General features: G+C 49.4%; 1 protein-coding gene across 2 annotated transcripts in view; it reads left to right on the plus strand.

The window, feature by feature from the left end:
* The first annotated feature begins 21 nt into the window (after nt 1-21).
* LRSAM1 (leucine rich repeat and sterile alpha motif containing 1) overlaps nt 22-15,927 on the plus strand; it is a 43,366-nt gene continuing 27,460 nt past the window's right edge. For both annotated transcript variants that reach the window (XM_012771980.3, XM_012771983.3), the window contains exons 1-11: nt 22-109; nt 419-630; nt 2,130-2,232; nt 2,962-3,018; nt 3,542-3,586; nt 4,675-4,752; nt 5,351-5,419; nt 8,040-8,124; nt 9,017-9,138; nt 11,986-12,076; nt 15,765-15,895. In XM_012771980.3, coding sequence (XP_012627434.2) covers nt 2,161-2,232; nt 2,962-3,018; nt 3,542-3,586; nt 4,675-4,752; nt 5,351-5,419; nt 8,040-8,124; nt 9,017-9,138; nt 11,986-12,076; nt 15,765-15,895 — 750 coding nt within the window. In that variant the 5' untranslated portion in view covers nt 22-109; nt 419-630; nt 2,130-2,160. The remainder of the gene's footprint in view (nt 110-418; nt 631-2,129; nt 2,233-2,961; nt 3,019-3,541; nt 3,587-4,674; nt 4,753-5,350; nt 5,420-8,039; nt 8,125-9,016; nt 9,139-11,985; nt 12,077-15,764; nt 15,896-15,927) is intronic.

A 15,927-nucleotide genomic window follows, 5' to 3' on the forward strand; every position in this document is an offset into this window, starting at 1 on the left:
CGCTCTCGCGAGAACTGTTGTCTCCGCCCAGTGTCCTAGGGACGCCGTTGCCGCCATGTTTTTTGTGGGCAGGCGCCTGAGGCTGACGGCTGGAGAGCCCGGCACCGCGGTGAGCTGTGGCTAGGGATTCGGAAGGGAGGGTGTGGTTCTGGCAGAGTCAGGGAAGAAGGGTCTGCTCCCGAGATCCAGGGCCCTGCTGATCCCCTTGCTCGCTTATTGTGAGAGTCACCCTGGGGTCCCTGTCACCCAATCCTAGAGCCCCGCCCCTCCCCTGAGGAGTCCGCACCCCCATTCTAGTACCCCAGGGACCCTGGGCCCCCTCTATCCCGTTCGTGGTGTGTGTATTTTACTTCTCAAAACAATCTATTCCAATCTAAATCCAGTCCAATTCTTAATTCTGAGATTCCGTGGTTCCCAGAGTCTCAGACTTCGTCATCCTGGGCTGCATGACTTTCTGAAATTGTGAGTTTCGGTACCCAGCTCCTGCCTTTGGAGAAGACCAGACTCCAGCTCTGCCGGGTCCGTGCTGGGTGATCTGCGATCACGGGTCCATGACCAAGCCCTCCCAGTGATCAGCCTGCCTTCGGGTCCACCCAAGGGTTGCAACGTGGGGGCCATCCACAAAGCCAGGTTGGCCACTGCCCACCCCAGTCAGGGAGGGATGGATGTGGCTCTCCCCATCTGGGCTGACGTCGTCGGGGAGGGAAGGGATGAGGGATAGACATCTGGGGACAGACTGGAATGAACTGATCTTCCAGGAAGGATGGGGGGCGATGATCATGGGTGGGGGCGTTGGGGAGCAGAGAGGGCTGGTCATTGGGAGCAGAGGGTAAGTACTAGTCATCAGGGAGGGATAGGGACCAGCTGTTTGCAAACCATTCTCCAACCTTGCTGGCAGGTGAGTTGATAAGAGGGCCCTGAGCTGGCTCTGCAGGCCTGGCCACCTCCCCACACAGCTAACACCCACAGGCGCAGACCTGTGATCTCTACCCCTCCTGCTGGGGACTGGGTGTGTCTTCAACTGCATCTCCTCCCCAAACCTCTTCTCCCCTAGCTCCTGTGGTAGGCCCTGAATCAATGTTTGTTAGATGTGTGGTGCTTTGTGGCTGACATTTATTGAGTGCTCATTATGTGCCAGGTACTGTGCCATGTACTGTGCATATATGAAATCATTGGATCCCCACAGAACCCATTATTGGTAGCATTACTACTCACACTTTACCAGTGAGGAGACTGAGGTTCTGAGGCGTGAACTAACGTGATGCAGTTGATAGGCGGTAGATCTTGGATTCAAACCCAGTTATATTTCATCCCAAAGCCTGTGCTGTTAGCCATATACTTCCTTGGATGTTTGCTTCCTGGCCTATTGCTGTTCCTTATTGAGCACTGATATTTGCAGATACTGGCCAGGCAGTGAGCACCTCGCTTCTGAGTTCAGGACAGTGTATTTCATGTGTGCCAAGTTATGTGAGCACCAAGGAAGGGCAAACTCCACAGGATCAGTACTGGAAAGACCAGAGACACACGCTGGTTCTGCTATAATTCAAGCCATATAACCAGATCACTGAACTTAATAAGGGTCTGTTTCTTCACTCCAAACAGGGATATGGTGAAAATCAAGTGGAATAGTAATGGCAAGGACTACTTTTTGGCTTTTTTTTTTTTTTTTTTAACTCAGAAATCTCTTTAGTTATGATGTGCTTGAGCTCCCCATAGTCGTGGCTAGCTCTGGTTTGGTTCTGCTGATACCACTCTGACTGTTTCAGGGCTAGCAGTGATTCATCAGCTGAGTCTGTTAAAGTCCTCAAAGAACATCTTTGGAAAAGCCCTGAGGAAGCTTCTGGTAAGCTCAGGAAGGGGAAAGGGTAATGCCAAGGTCTCACAGTGGGTCAGTGGCAAATGTAGGCTGGAACCCAGGTCACTTGGCACCCCATCCTGCTGCTTAGTGTTTAGTCAACGATGAACAGAGAGTACTGTGCACCTGTGTGAGACCCAGGACATAGACTGAAGGCTGAGACAGACACAGCCCCTGCAGACCAGCTGTGTGCTCTGTGTCACTGTGCTACCTGTCCTGAGTGATGGGGAGCTGTGACACATTCCCCAGGCCTAACTGTTCTCCTGTGCCCCAGTGTCCTGAAGATTGCTCGGGAAAAGGGAAGGATGCCGCTCTTCTTCCGGAAGCGGAAACCCAGTGAGGAGGCTCGGAAACGCCTGGAATACCAGATGTGTCTGGTGAGGGAATGTGGGTTTCCTCTGACTCCATCCCATCTCCTCCTCTGTCCCAGGAAATAGGGCTCCACACTGCCCCCAAAGAAGCCAGGCTTCCACCTACCTTCCCTACCCCCAAGAGAAATACCTGACTCAGCCTCCACCAGTGAGGCCCCTGTCAAGAGTGCTTCCCAAGGCCGGGCGTGGTGGCACACGCCTGTAATCCTAGCACTCTGGGAGGCCAGGCAGGTGGATTACTTGAGATCAGGAATTCGAAACCAGCCTGAGCAAGATCCCATTTCTACTAAAAATAGAAAGAAATTAATTGACCAACTAAAAATATATGTACAAAAAATTAGCTGGGCATGGTGGTGCATGCCTGTAGTCCCAGCTACTCGGGAGGCTGAGGCAGCAGGATTGCTTGAGCCCAGGAGATTGAGGTTGCTGTGAGCTAGGCTGATGCCACTGCACTCACTCTAGCCCAGGCAACAGAGTGAGACTCTGTCTCAAAAAAAAAAAAAAAAGAGTGCTTCTCCTAGACTGAGCATACTTGTCATTGCTTGTTCAGTCTTCTTCCCTGCTGGACCTCAAGCTCTGGGAAAGCAGGGACCCTTGGTCTGCCTGCCAAATGGACTAGCAGAACCAGACAATGTCTACAGACCCTTGTAGCTCCTTAATTTTTCTTTGCCTTTATGCCCACTCTGCAAAGATGCTTTATTTGAATACTTTTCCAAAAGTTCTTTTTATCCTTAGGCAAAAGAAGCTGGGGCAGATGACATTCTTGACATCTCTAAATGTGAGCTCTCAGAGGTAAAGTGACAGTACTGTTCTGGCTATGAGTTTGGTCTGTCCTGTTTTGTTAAATCACATATCCCTGGGAAAGACAGATATGGGCTTTAAAAAGGCCAGAAGCACTAGTCAAGAGACATTTCCTTAGATTTCATTCTTGTCCAAAAGAATTGAGATGATCCCTTGGCCTCAGCATAGTCTCCAAGAGTCAATGAGTCTGGTTAGAAAATGTACCCCAGATTCCTGGGGTGCTGGAAGGCTCTGGCATTCTCCAGTCCCCTGAAGGGTTCATGACGGGGCAAGGTAAGTGGGGCTGGCCAGGGCAGGGCAGCTTCTTGCCAGCTGACTGAGGGAACCAACCACATCTCTGCACCGCTGCTCCCCAGCCTTGCCCCTGGGCTTAGCACTGCTCTGCACAGCAGCTCTTGGTACCTGTCCCCACTTTTCCCCCTCTTGCCTGGCCCTCCCTCACATGATTGCCCCTCAGAGAACAAATTAAAAACTGTCAGAGGAGGGACACTTACTCTTCTTTATCTTGTCTTAGATTCCATTTGGAGCTTTTGCAACATGCAAAGTTCTACAGAAGAAGGTGAGATGGAGCTTCACTTTCAGAGAATTGCTTACTGCACGTTCGCTTGTTTGAAACCATGTATTTCAAACGTGGGACATTTAGGAGCTCTCTTCCTGGCACAGACACCTCCCTTCTCTCTGGTTCTCACCCTGTTGGCCTGCAACAGGTGTTTCCACAGATGGGAGAGTAGGCTTTAGGGCTGGACAGCCCTGAGTCACATTCTGGCTCTGACCCTCACTGGCCCCATGCCTTGGGTAACTTCCTTAAACTCTTACCTCTCAGTTTCTTCATCTGTGACATGAAGACATGAAGACAGTTCCACTCTCTCAGAGGTGTTGTGACAATTAATTGAGTGGTAGATAGCCAGATAGGTAGTGGTATATGTGTGCTGAGGGTAATGCCTGACATATAGGAAGTGTGTATTAACCCTAGTGTTAATAATAATAGACACTCATTTCATTCCGGTCATGCAGGTGAGATTAGGAAGGGAATGAATGAATGATTTTTCAGAAGAGCATTGCAGCTTTGAATGCAGATAGATAAGAGTGCTCTAAATGAAGCAGCCAAAGGAAGATAGGTAAAAAGTATTCCTTACCAACAGAGTAGTGAACTCCTTGTCACTGGAAGTATTGAAGCAGCAGTCAATGCCTAAGAAAAATAGCAGTAGATGTCCCAGATTTGAGCACTGGACCATGTGCCAGCCCTGAGCCAAGGACGTTTTGTCCATTTGGTTTTTTATAATCATTTTGACAGTCCTGGAGGCAGGCATGTATTATTCTCTATTTTTCACGTAAAGAGGCTGATATTGGGGAAGGTTATGATCAGGACGGCTGCAGGGGAATCTCTCAGGATGAAGGTAGAATTAGAACTCTAAGGTCCCTTTCACCCTTGAAGTTCCAGATTTTAAGGAAGATCATCTGATTCCATGTTCGGAGATTCCATGATTCTGACCCATGTCCCCTGTTGCAGTGTCCTGGACAGCAAAAATGCTGGGGCATGGGGCTTGGTAGGACCACTGTGCACCCTTCCCTGCACTGTGAGTCCTCAGCCTGCCCTACCTGCCACTCTTCCTCAGCCCGACAGTGCCTCAACTCTTTTCCACACAGGTGTTGATCATCCATTCAAACCACCTCAATTTCCTGCTTCCCAAATCCTGCAGCCTCCTGAGTCTTGCAACCATCAAGGTACTGAGCCCTCCTCCCAGGCATCCAGGGCTCTGCATGGTGTTCCAGGTGGTAGCCAAGCTTTCTGCTTCTTTTGATTCTCCTCTGTTAAAGTGTATGCCAGACCTGCTTGATGGAATAGTCAGTCTGGGACGTGGTCTACATAGCTCATGGGGCACTTCTGTTTGCCTCACTCGGGTGGGGTGACAAAGATGACCAGCCTCAGGCCCTGCCCTCAGGAGTTAACACACTAGGTGGAAAGGCAGATGGTAAACTCATAGCAGGTAAACTAGCAGAGCAAGGAAACTGACAGCTCCAGACGAGGAGGAACAGGAGGGATGTCCAGGGGATGTGGGCAGATTCCCTCCTGACCTCAAGCCCTTCTAGGATGGGGGCTGGGACATATTGACAGATGTGTGAGGTGTTCCACGTGGACATGAGCTTGTGAGAGTGGGTGTGCACACGCAGAGGAAAGCCTGGCAGCACAGGCGTCACAGTGCTTTCCATGGCTAACTCTGGTTGGTGGGATGGGGTGCTCTTTGTTTCAGTAAAGAGGCACCTTCTCGCCACTCCGGAGCCTGGAGTCTGAGGGGTGACTGACAGGTGTCTCCTTCTGCAGGTTCTGGATCTCCACAACAATCAGCTGACAGCACTTCCTGACGATATAGGGCAGCTGACAGCCCTCCAGGTAGGGCTGCAGGAAACAGAAACTACCTCTGATCAACTAAGGGAGAAATTGCAGTCACATGAGCCTAGAACATTCTGGCTGTGCTGGCCAGGAGAAGCAGGCTGCATTTGATGCCAGCTCCACCCTCCCCTTTGTTCTTGAGACACCCAAAGGATGCCATTGCTGTTGCAGACTGGGCTATGGGTGTCTCTCAACCAGATCTTTGACATGTGTTTTGGGGAATTTCATCATGAGCTACAATTTTACAGAAAACAAGCACCCAGTGAGTCTACCCTTAAAAATGATGAATTCAGACCAGGCATGGTGGCTCATGCCTGTAGTCCTAGCACTCTGGGAGGCTGAGGTGGGAGGATCGCTGAAGGTCAGGAGTTCAAGACCAGCCTAAGCAAGAGCGAGACCCCCATCTCTACTAAAAAAAATAGAAATTAATTGGCCAACTAAAAATATATATAGAAAAAATTAGCCCAGCATGGTGGTGCATGCCTGTAGTCCCTGCTACTCAGGAGGCTGAGGCAGGAGGATCACTTGAGCCCAGGAGTTTGAGGTTGCTGTGAGCTAGGCTGACGCCACAGCACTCTAGCCTGGGCAACAGAGTGAGACTTTGTCTCCAAAAAAAAAAAAAAAATGATGAATTCAGCACTCTGACTCAGGTCTCACTTCTAACCGCTGTCAGGAGTAGCCCTTTCGCTTACTGAGTACTCGCCCTGCAGCAGCCCTGAGCTAAGCCTGTCCCTTGCTTTACCTGGGGAAGCCACCTTGTGAGAGGCAGGAGTTCATGTGGCCCCATTTTACAGAGGAAGAACTGGCCTCCCACTGCACTTAGACTGAAATCCATTCTCTTCACTAGGACCCCTAAGTCCCCATCCGATGGGCCCCACCCATCTCTCCAGTCTCCCCTCCTACTGTCTCCCCTTTGCTGGCTGCAGTCAGTACCTCAACCTTCTGTCCCTCTGAGCCCCACCCCTGCAGGGCTTTTCCTTTTGCCCTAGTGGCTTGTCCTGGTGCTGTTTGCAGGACTCATCCTTCATCTCTTAGGCCAGGTGTCTCTGTCTCTGCAGATCCTCCCCTGACCTCACCAAGTGGACCCCCTTATTCACTGTCTCCACCCTGGCGTATTTCCTGAGAGCACAGCTGTGGTCTGTAGTCCCTATATGTGTCTACTGGCTCAGTGACTATCACCCCGACTGAAATGCAATCTCTGTGAGGGTAGCACTTCTATCTAGCATGCTGCCCATGTGGAGAAGACCAAGAAGGGATTTGAATGAGCAAACCCAAGATGTAGGTGATATTGTCACATTTTACAGAAGAGCAGAATTGAGGTCCAGAGAGATGACTGTAACTTGCTCAACGTCATGCAGAGAACATGTGGCAGAATAGTAGTAATTACCACCCCATGAGACACAGTAAATACCTTGGCTAGGATCTTGGGGACTTTATTTTTATATGTGTATGTATATATATTGGGTTTTTGGTTTGTTTTTTTTTTAAACACAGTCTCACTCTGTTGCTCAGGCTAGAGTGCCGTAGCGTCAGCCTAGCTCACAGCAACCTCAATCTGGGCTCAAGCAATCCTCCTGCCTCAGCCTCCCGAGTAGCTGGGACTACAGGCATGTGCCACCATGCCCGGCTAATTTTTTTCTATATAATTTTAGTTGTCCAATTAATTTATTTCTATTTTTAGTAGAGACAGGGTTTCGCTCTTGCTCAGGCTGGTCTCAAACTCTTGAGCTCAAACGATCCACCCAGCTCGGCCTCCCAGAGTGCTAGGATTACAGGCGTGAGCCACCACGCTCAACCTAATTTTTCTATTTTTAGCAGATATGGGGTCTCACTCTTGCTGAGGCTGGCCTCAAACTCCTTAGCTCAAGCGATCCTCCCGCCTTGGCCTCCCAGAGTGTTAGGATTATAAACATGAGCCGCTGTGCCCCGCCTTATCTGTATATTTTTATAGAATTGCTGCATTCACTGTTTTGTAACTTTTGGGTACCTAACAATAATACATAACATCTTTTGGTTCATCAAATATTCATCTCCACATTGTTTTTAGTGGCTATTTAGCTTTCCATTGTATCTATTTTAATGGCTACTTAGTGTGTCATCCTGTTGACCTCCCCCCCTCAAGGTGCCACATCCTGGAGGGAGCATGGCTTTCAGGATCCAACAAGCCCGGGTTCCAATCCCAGCACCACTGGCTGCCAGCCTGGAAACCCTGGGCACGTCACACATTTGTGCAGCTCAGTTTCCTCCTCCTCAGCACTGGGGTGACTAGAACCTCATCAGGTGCTGCCTTACCCAGACCCCTGAGTCTCTTAGTCTCCTCCTTCCTTCCCCCTCCATGACTGGGCGCAGTTAGTGAGTGTTTCATAGTTGGCATAGATGATAGAACCCAGCCAGATCTGGGTTCGAGGTCTAGCTTTGCTCTCTTGAACACATGACTTCACCACGCTGAGCCCCAGTTTTCTCATATCTCAATCTATGTCTTCCTCACAGGCCCGGCAGGAGGAGATGAAGGCATGTGTGTGGTGCTTGGATAAGGCCTGGCTAAAAGCAGGAGTGGGGGTGCAGTGTCATTCCTGTGGTCTGTGTGTGGGTTCCCATGCCATTTCTTCCTCCCTCTTAGGTATTGAATGTGGAAAGGAATCAACTGACGCATCTTCCACGGTCTATCGGGAACCTGATCCAGCTCCAGACTCTCAATGTTAAAGGTAGGGGGGCCAGGGAGTCCTGTCCCTGTGACCCTCGGTCAGCTCAGGCTGTCCCCACCAGATCCACGGGGCGCTCAACTTGAAAGCCACTGAGCATGAGGGCAGCTAGTCCCCAGGTGTGGTTGTAGACTGGACTGACAACCTACTAGATTGGTCAGTCTCCATGGTAACCAGTGACAGGCTGTCTGGAGAGTTCCTGTGACAACTGGGAGCCAGGGCCCTGCCGGGCAGGAGACAGTGTTGGCAGCCCGGCCTCCGAGACTCGGCCATTCATATTTATAATGGGTGGTGGCAGACTGATGGGCGACAGCGATTGAGGAGCCACAGTAACGGTTCTGAGAGGGCTTCATGCTCCGTGATCAGCGCATCCACGCTCAGCAATGCAGTGATCCTCAAGACAAGTCCATGGGGGTATTGGTGATGTCCCCATTCACAGATGAGGAAAACAATTGTGTCATGCTCGAGACGACCCAGTGCGATCATTACAGAGCCAAGATTCTACTGCAGGCTCCTTACCCGCAGAAGAGCACTTGCCTCCCCAGACCCCAGCTCTTCCACGTCTTCTTCCTGTCCTTCAGCACTTTCTTCATGGAATGCCTCAGCCTAACTGTAATGTGTGAATAATGATAAAAATGGTGGCACCCCATTTATTAATCACTTTCTCTGTGATAGGCAGTGTGCTGTGCCCAGGGAGGTAAGGTTAGGTGTCACTTACTCAGCTAGTAAGTGGCAGAGTGGGAACTTGAGCTGAAGCTCCACCTTCATGTTCTCACAGAGACTCAGGGCCTGGGTCCTGGCACACGCCCCAGAGGTCCGAGTCCTAGTGGGTATCAGGCAGGAAGCTGGTGACAGGGCTTTGGGGTGTTGAGCTGTGCCATTGGGCTCTCTGCAGACAACAAGCTGAAGGAGCTTCCAGACACCTTGGGGGAACTTCGGAGCTTACGGACTCTTGACATCAGTGAAAATGAGATTCAGAGATTGCCACAGATGCTGGCTCATGTTCGAACCCTGGAGGTAAGTGGGGAACCCACCTCCCCTCCTTCCACATTCCTGAGTGCCTGCCCTGTCACGGGGTGCCGGGGTCACAGAGATCCCAAGGCATGGTCCTTAAATGCTTGTGGAGAGACCAGTGTGTAGCATTTGCTGCCATAATGGGGGCAGAAAAACATACTTCTGGAGTGAAGAGGAGAGAATGCTGAGTATGGACGAGGCTAACACCATGAAAGTTGTGGTATTTGAGCCAGACCTTGAAAGAAGAATAAGATTTTTGAGAAGTGAGCATGGACAACGGCATCCCTGGTGGAGGAGGCAGGCAGGGGGTGGGAGGCGGAGCGTGTCTCTGTGTCTCCGGCAAGAGTGAGGAAGTGATGTGGTTGGAAGTTGCTGTGCCTGGAGGGCCCAGATCATAAAGAGCCCAGAAAGGTGGGAAGGAAGAAGGGAGGGAGCCAGGGGGCTGGGCCTCTGCTGGGCAGTGCGGAGACTCAGTTTCCTCAGAGCTGGGTGGGAGGGATGCAGTTCGGCCCAGGGCAGACGCTGACACGAGGCGGCCTGCTTGGGGAAGGTGGGCTCTACCAGCCATGACAATGAGGTGGCACGTGTTTATCTGGTACTTTCTGAGGGAGGACACTTGTCCTGCATTAGCTCCCTGTATAACTCACGGACGTCTCGTGGGGCAAATTCCATGGTGCAGGTGACAAAACTGAGACATGGACAGTTTAAGGAGCTTGCCCCAGGGCCACACAGTTAATAATAGCAGAGGTGGTTGTGAATCAGGTGGTCTGAACTGGGGTGCTCCCCACCCTGTGCTGCTTGGCTTCTGGAACAGGGCCTTACCCATACAGTGACGAGCAGTCTGGCCAGGCATCCCAGGGTCCTCTGGGATCCATCAGTAAATCACCTGTCTCAGGCCAGCTGCTGAGTAGAGGCATCTGTGTCACAGTGGGCTGCTGGGCACAGAGATGGAGCAAAGGGAGGTGACTGACCTCAGTGGCTAGACACTTCCTGCCCTGGTAGCCAGCCTGAGGTAGGGCAGACTGGGGACACAGGCCAACACAAGTTTATTCTCTGTGCTGCCCACTAGAACTTTCTGCAGTGATGGAAATGTTCAATACCTGTTCTGTCCCAAGCAGTGGCCGCTAGCCATGTGTGGGTAGTGAACACTTGGAATGGGCTAGTATGTATGACCAAGGAACTAAAAGTCTCATTGTATTGAATTTTAATTCATTAATATTTAAATAGTCTTGAGTGCTCAGTGGCTACCATTTTAGATAATGCCTCTAGGAGCACGTGTTTCTAAGCCTGAAACTATCCTAAGATATCTAAAAAAATCTTTTGAGCTTCTTGGTAGCACCTGGGGCAAACCTGTTTTAGAATGAGAGAACAGTAGCAGCCATTCTTAGTGAAGGCCATACTGTGCGCAAGATCTTCTTCGGATGTCAAGCTTGTTACCCACTAAACAGCCCACCAGGTCAGTGACACTGTGACTGTTTGGCTCTAAGGGAGCCACAGCTCAGTGAAGCTAAGTGGCCAGTTCAGAGATACACAGCTGGGACTGAAGAGCTGGAATCTGAAGCCCAGGGCTGTGTGTCTTTGGCATGGCAGTGTCCAGTCCCTGCTTCTCCTGCTAGTGATGGAAATGCTCTGTGATCCGTGCTGCCAGTGTGCCAGCCACCAGCCACCTGTGGCTACTGGGCACTTGAAATGTGGCAAGTGCAACCAAGGACCTGAACTTTAAATGTGATTTAATTTCAATTAATCAAAATTTAACTACAGCTTCCCCCCACTGCTAAATTACAACCCTCCACTGCTAAGTTTGACAGGCTTAATTAAAAAAAAATTTAAATGTAAATGGCCATACATGGCATATAGCCACCATCCTGGGCAGTGCAGCCCAAGGTCTGTGCTCTTAAGCTACCATGCTGTACTGACAGTGACTAATTGTACCCATGTAGGGTTACTTTGCTTCAGATTGGGTGTCCAAGCATGAAGTTTTTCCACTCTGGGCACCCCCCTCCCAACCCCTGGGCAGTCAATTCTCTGTGCTGGAGCAGTCTGCACTCCCCTGGACAAAGCACTCACTCAACACCCACCAGGTGGGGGCTGTGCTGGCCAGGGCTGGGGGCCTGAGCCACTCCCACCCAGCCACTTGTGTTGCAGCAAAATCAGGGCTTCCCAGGTCTTTTCTGGCTCCAGGACTCCCCTGGACTCCAGGCATAGAGGATATCAGTTCCTGCCAGCACTCAGAGGGGTCAGAGGGCCTATGGGAAGTCAGAGGTTGGGAGGAGGAGGGCTCGGTCCAAAGTAACTGACAGGGAGTCAGGATAGCCTTATGGATGTGTGTGTGTGAACCGGGGCCCCTGTTTCCCGGGCTTCATAAACACGGAAGCATGTGTGTGTGTGATAATGTTTGTCATTTCTTAGAAAGACATACTGTATATTGTTAGAAAAATTCAAATACTAAAAAACAATTCATGTAGACAGTACCCCAGAACCTCCCCTAGAGGAAGCCACTTAGAGTGTGATATATACTCCTCCAAGTATTTTCTGTAAAACACTAGTGTGAGAATGCATGAGTATATTTTTTAACAAAGGTGGAGTCATATTCTATATACTGTCCTATAACTTCTCTTTGTCACTTACCTATTTATCCAAAGATGTGAACTGAGTGCTTGCAACATCCTGGTGGCCTTCCCAGGTGCTGGGTAACAAGCCAGCTCAGCCACCTCCACTCGCAGGCACTTGCCTGCCAGGCAGAGGGGACAATAGTAAGCACACAAATTCATAAGGGAATCAGGCAGTCTCCAGTTGTGTTGGGGAGTGAAGTGAACTGCACAGTGAAAAGGGGTCCCCTTTTGTCTGCAGACGCTGAGCCTCGACGCCTCGTCCATGGTCTACCCCCCACGGGAGGTGTGCTGCGCCGGCACCACAGCTATTCTGCAGTTCCTCTGCAAAGGTAAAGCCAGGCCGCCTGCCTCCTCCCCTCAGTGAGGAAACTGACCCCAGCAGCCAACCAGTGCTATCCCAGGCTGGGGGACAGCAGAGGCCAAGATAGTCACAGTGCCTGCCCGCTCTGAGCTCAAGGCCGAGCAAGGGACATGGGCAAAACAAATGATCATACCGGGAAATATAATTATAGTTACAAGACAGCATCATGGGGCATCCGATTTAGTCTGGGGCCTCCAGGAAGGCCTGAGAAAGTGGCCTGGCTGACACCTGAGGGATGCTTAGGACTTAGGAAAGGGGGAGGCTGCTCCTGGCAAAGGGGGCACATGTGGGGCCGTGAGGGCAGGGAGCCTGAAGCATGGTGAAGAGAAGGCCAGTGTGGCTGGAGTTCCGAAGCAAAGGAAAGAGAGAGAGGAAGCCTAAGAGGCCAGTGGGGCCCAGGGTCAGACAGAAGAGCCACGTGATCAGACACTCAGGCTACAGTGAAGAGAAGGGATTGGGGGCGGATGGGAGACTAGTTAAGGGGACATTGGGGTCACCCAGGAGAGAGTCAACAGTGGCCTGGACTTGGAGAAGGGCCACACAGCAGGAGGAATCCAGGAGCCGGGAGGAGGGCAGGATGCCCTATCAGGTTGGATATTGTTAGTGCTTCCTGTCACTTGTGGAGCTTTCAGAATGTAGCCAAGACTCATATGCCTGTGGTCACCTCACTTATGATGACCATTGCTAAGCAATGGGAATGGGTGGTCTTTTGAATAGATGATTCTGTATCAATTGGCTACCCTTGTGGAAAAAATGGACCTTAACCTCTTCCTTAAACAGGAGACAGCACTAATCCTAAAAGTTTGGTAAATTAGATTTAGTTAAACTCGAAATTTCTCTTCTTCAAAAGAAACCATTTAGGGGGAGAAAAGGAAAGCCATAAAGTTAGGGATGGTATTTGCCCTACATATATATCCAGCAAAGGACCTGTATCTGGAATGTAGAAACTCCTACAGATCCATAAGGAAGAGGCATTATCCAAAGCCTTGAATGAGAATTTTGTAAGAATTTTACAAAAAATATCCAGATGGCCAATAATATCTGAAAAAAGTACTCATCATTTTAGTCAACAGAAAAATGCAAATTAAAACTGCAAAGAGATAGTTTGATATACCCATTAAAATGGCAAAAATTGAACTGTCAATACCAAGAACTGTTGAAGATGAAGGAGCAACAAGAACTTTCATATACTGCAGGTAGGAGTGGAAACTGAAAATTATTTAAAAAATTGTCAGCATGTAATCAAGCTGAACATTCAAATATCCTATGATCCTTCAGTTCCATTCTTGGGTATATGCACAACAGAAATGCACATGAATAAATGCCAAAAGCCATGTGCAGAAATTTTCACAGCAGCACTGTTATAATAGCCCAAATGTCCATCAGTAGTAGAATGAATAAACTGCTTTATACTTAAATATGAATACTACACAGCAATTGAAAAGAACAGACTACTGCTACATGCAGCAACCTAAATGAATCTCACAGATAGAATGTGGAATGAGAGAAGCCAGACACAGAGGAGCATGTGCTGCTCTCAGCACACAAGCTGAACCAACACTGGTTCCTGGCCTTAAGGGCATGTTCACTTTTAAACTGCAGTCCCCGACCCCCGGGCCGCAGCCCATTATCTGTCCGTGGCTGTTAGCAAACGGGCTGCGCACCACCGCCTGAGCTCCACACCACACTCGCCCCGACACACAGCACCCCACCCCCCATCTCCAGTCAGTGGAAAATGTGTCTTCCATGAAGCCAGTCCCTGGTGCCAAAAAGGATGGGGACCGACCAATGCTGTTAAACATTCATCAAGTTGTACACAAAGGCTTTGTGCTCTGTTCTGTACGTATGTTATCCTAAAAAAAGAAGGGGCAGGGTTTACACACACATCACACCAGCGACCGGGCCACTCCAATCTGCAAATTAGAGTCTCTGAGCAACAGGTGATTCTAATGTGCATGCTGGCCAGTGGTTGAGCTCGACCAAATCCTTTATTTTCTTTGAAAGGATTTTTAAATTATGCAATATTTAGGTATACTATACACATAACTAATAAAGCAGTGAACATGTGTATGCCTACTACACAGCATAAAAAATAACCCTTTAATTTATTTAAACTGTGTAGAAGTATACATGTATATATAATTTTTGTATTTTTTAAAATATTTTAAAAACCATAAAAGATATCATACCATATGATTCTATGCCCTGTCTTTTTTCACTGAAGAAAAGTCTTGGGCATATTTCCTATCTCATAATATGGTTTAAATGTTCTCTTAAACTGCACTATAAGATTTCATGTGCTGGCGGCCAGAGCTTAGTAGCCATCCCTGGTGGTGAACGTGGAGGTGGGTTCCAGTTTCCCACTGTTCTGAAATTTGAACCCACACCTCTCTAGCAATGTGGACTCTCCTCTAGAGAAGGCAGCAGTGGAGTTGGCAGGGGAAAGGGCGCAAGCTCTCTCCACAGTGCCCTGGGGAGAGGTCACACCAGCCTCCATCTTGTGAAGAGTGTCTCAGGGGACTGTTTTCCCCCCTCACAACCTGGCTAACGCTTGGTATTAACTTAAAGAGTCTGCTAGTCTGGTAGATAAACAAGAGAGCTTATTATCATTTTCACGTCACTTCCTTGATTATGTGAATTTTTTTTATAACTCTACTGCCTGTTTTTAGTATTTCTTGTCACTACTGTTTGTATCTTTCTGGGGTGAGGGAAAAATAGCTTTGACTACATCAAAATTTAAAACTTGGGCTGGGTGCAGTGGCTCACGCTTGTAATCCTAGCTCTCTGGGAGGCCGAGGCAGGTGGATTGCTTGAGGTCAGGAGTTCGAAACCAACCTGAGCAAGAGCGAGACCCCCCCCCCATCTCTACTATAAATAGAAAGAAATTAATTGGCCAACTAATATATATAGAAAAAACTAGCCGGGCATGGTGGCGCATGCCTGTAGTCCCAGCTACTCAGGAGGCTGAGGCAGCAGGATCGCTTGAGCCCAGGAGTTTGAGGTTGCTGTGAGCTAGGCTGATGCCATGGCACTCACTCCAGCCTGGGCAACAAAGTGAGACTCTGTCTCAAAAAAATAAATAAATAAATAAAATAAAAACTTATTTATCTCAGAAGGACACCATCATCAAAGCTAAAAACACAATTTACCACCTGGAAGAAGATAGTTGAAATATACATTATAGACTCAAGGTTATTAATTATATTATGTAAAGAGCATCTACAAATCAGGAAGAAAAATGCTAACAACCGAATAGAAAATGGTCTAGGATATGAACCGTTTCAGATTTTCCAGGCGGAAACTATGCAGGGCCAGAGAAGGAGAGCATCTTGCATGAGGTCTTACATGCAGGGAATTATTGGTAAAGCCGGGTTGAGGACCCAGGTTTCTCTACTAGTCTCAGGCTTTATCTACCACCTCATTCTCACCTGGAGGATAAAGAGGCAGACAGCATGCCCATTGACTCACTCAGCTGACATTCGTTGAGCAAGACCCTGGGGTTAGGACCCACGAACAACGTGGAGGGCGATGGACTTAAGTTGGCGGGAGAGGCAGGCTGCTGGGGAGGAAGGAGGAGGATGAGGGCAGGGGACCTGGCATTTCTGGGTACCTCGGCTATGTGTTCCTCCTGGCCAGCTGTGTACCATCTCTTGCAGAGTCAGGGCTGGAATACTACCCCCCTTCTCAGTACCTGCTGCCAGTTCTGGAGCAAGATGGAGCTGTGAACTCTCAGGACAGCCCTGATGGACCCACGGACAGATTCCTGAGGGAGGAGGTAGAATGGCAGGTAAGGCAGGCCTGCCTGCTGGTGGGAGTGTG

The sequence above is a fragment of the Microcebus murinus genome, chromosome 12 (genome assembly GCF_040939455.1).
Source record: "Microcebus murinus isolate Inina chromosome 12, M.murinus_Inina_mat1.0, whole genome shotgun sequence".
NCBI classification, from domain to species: domain Eukaryota; kingdom Metazoa; phylum Chordata; class Mammalia; order Primates; family Cheirogaleidae; genus Microcebus; species Microcebus murinus.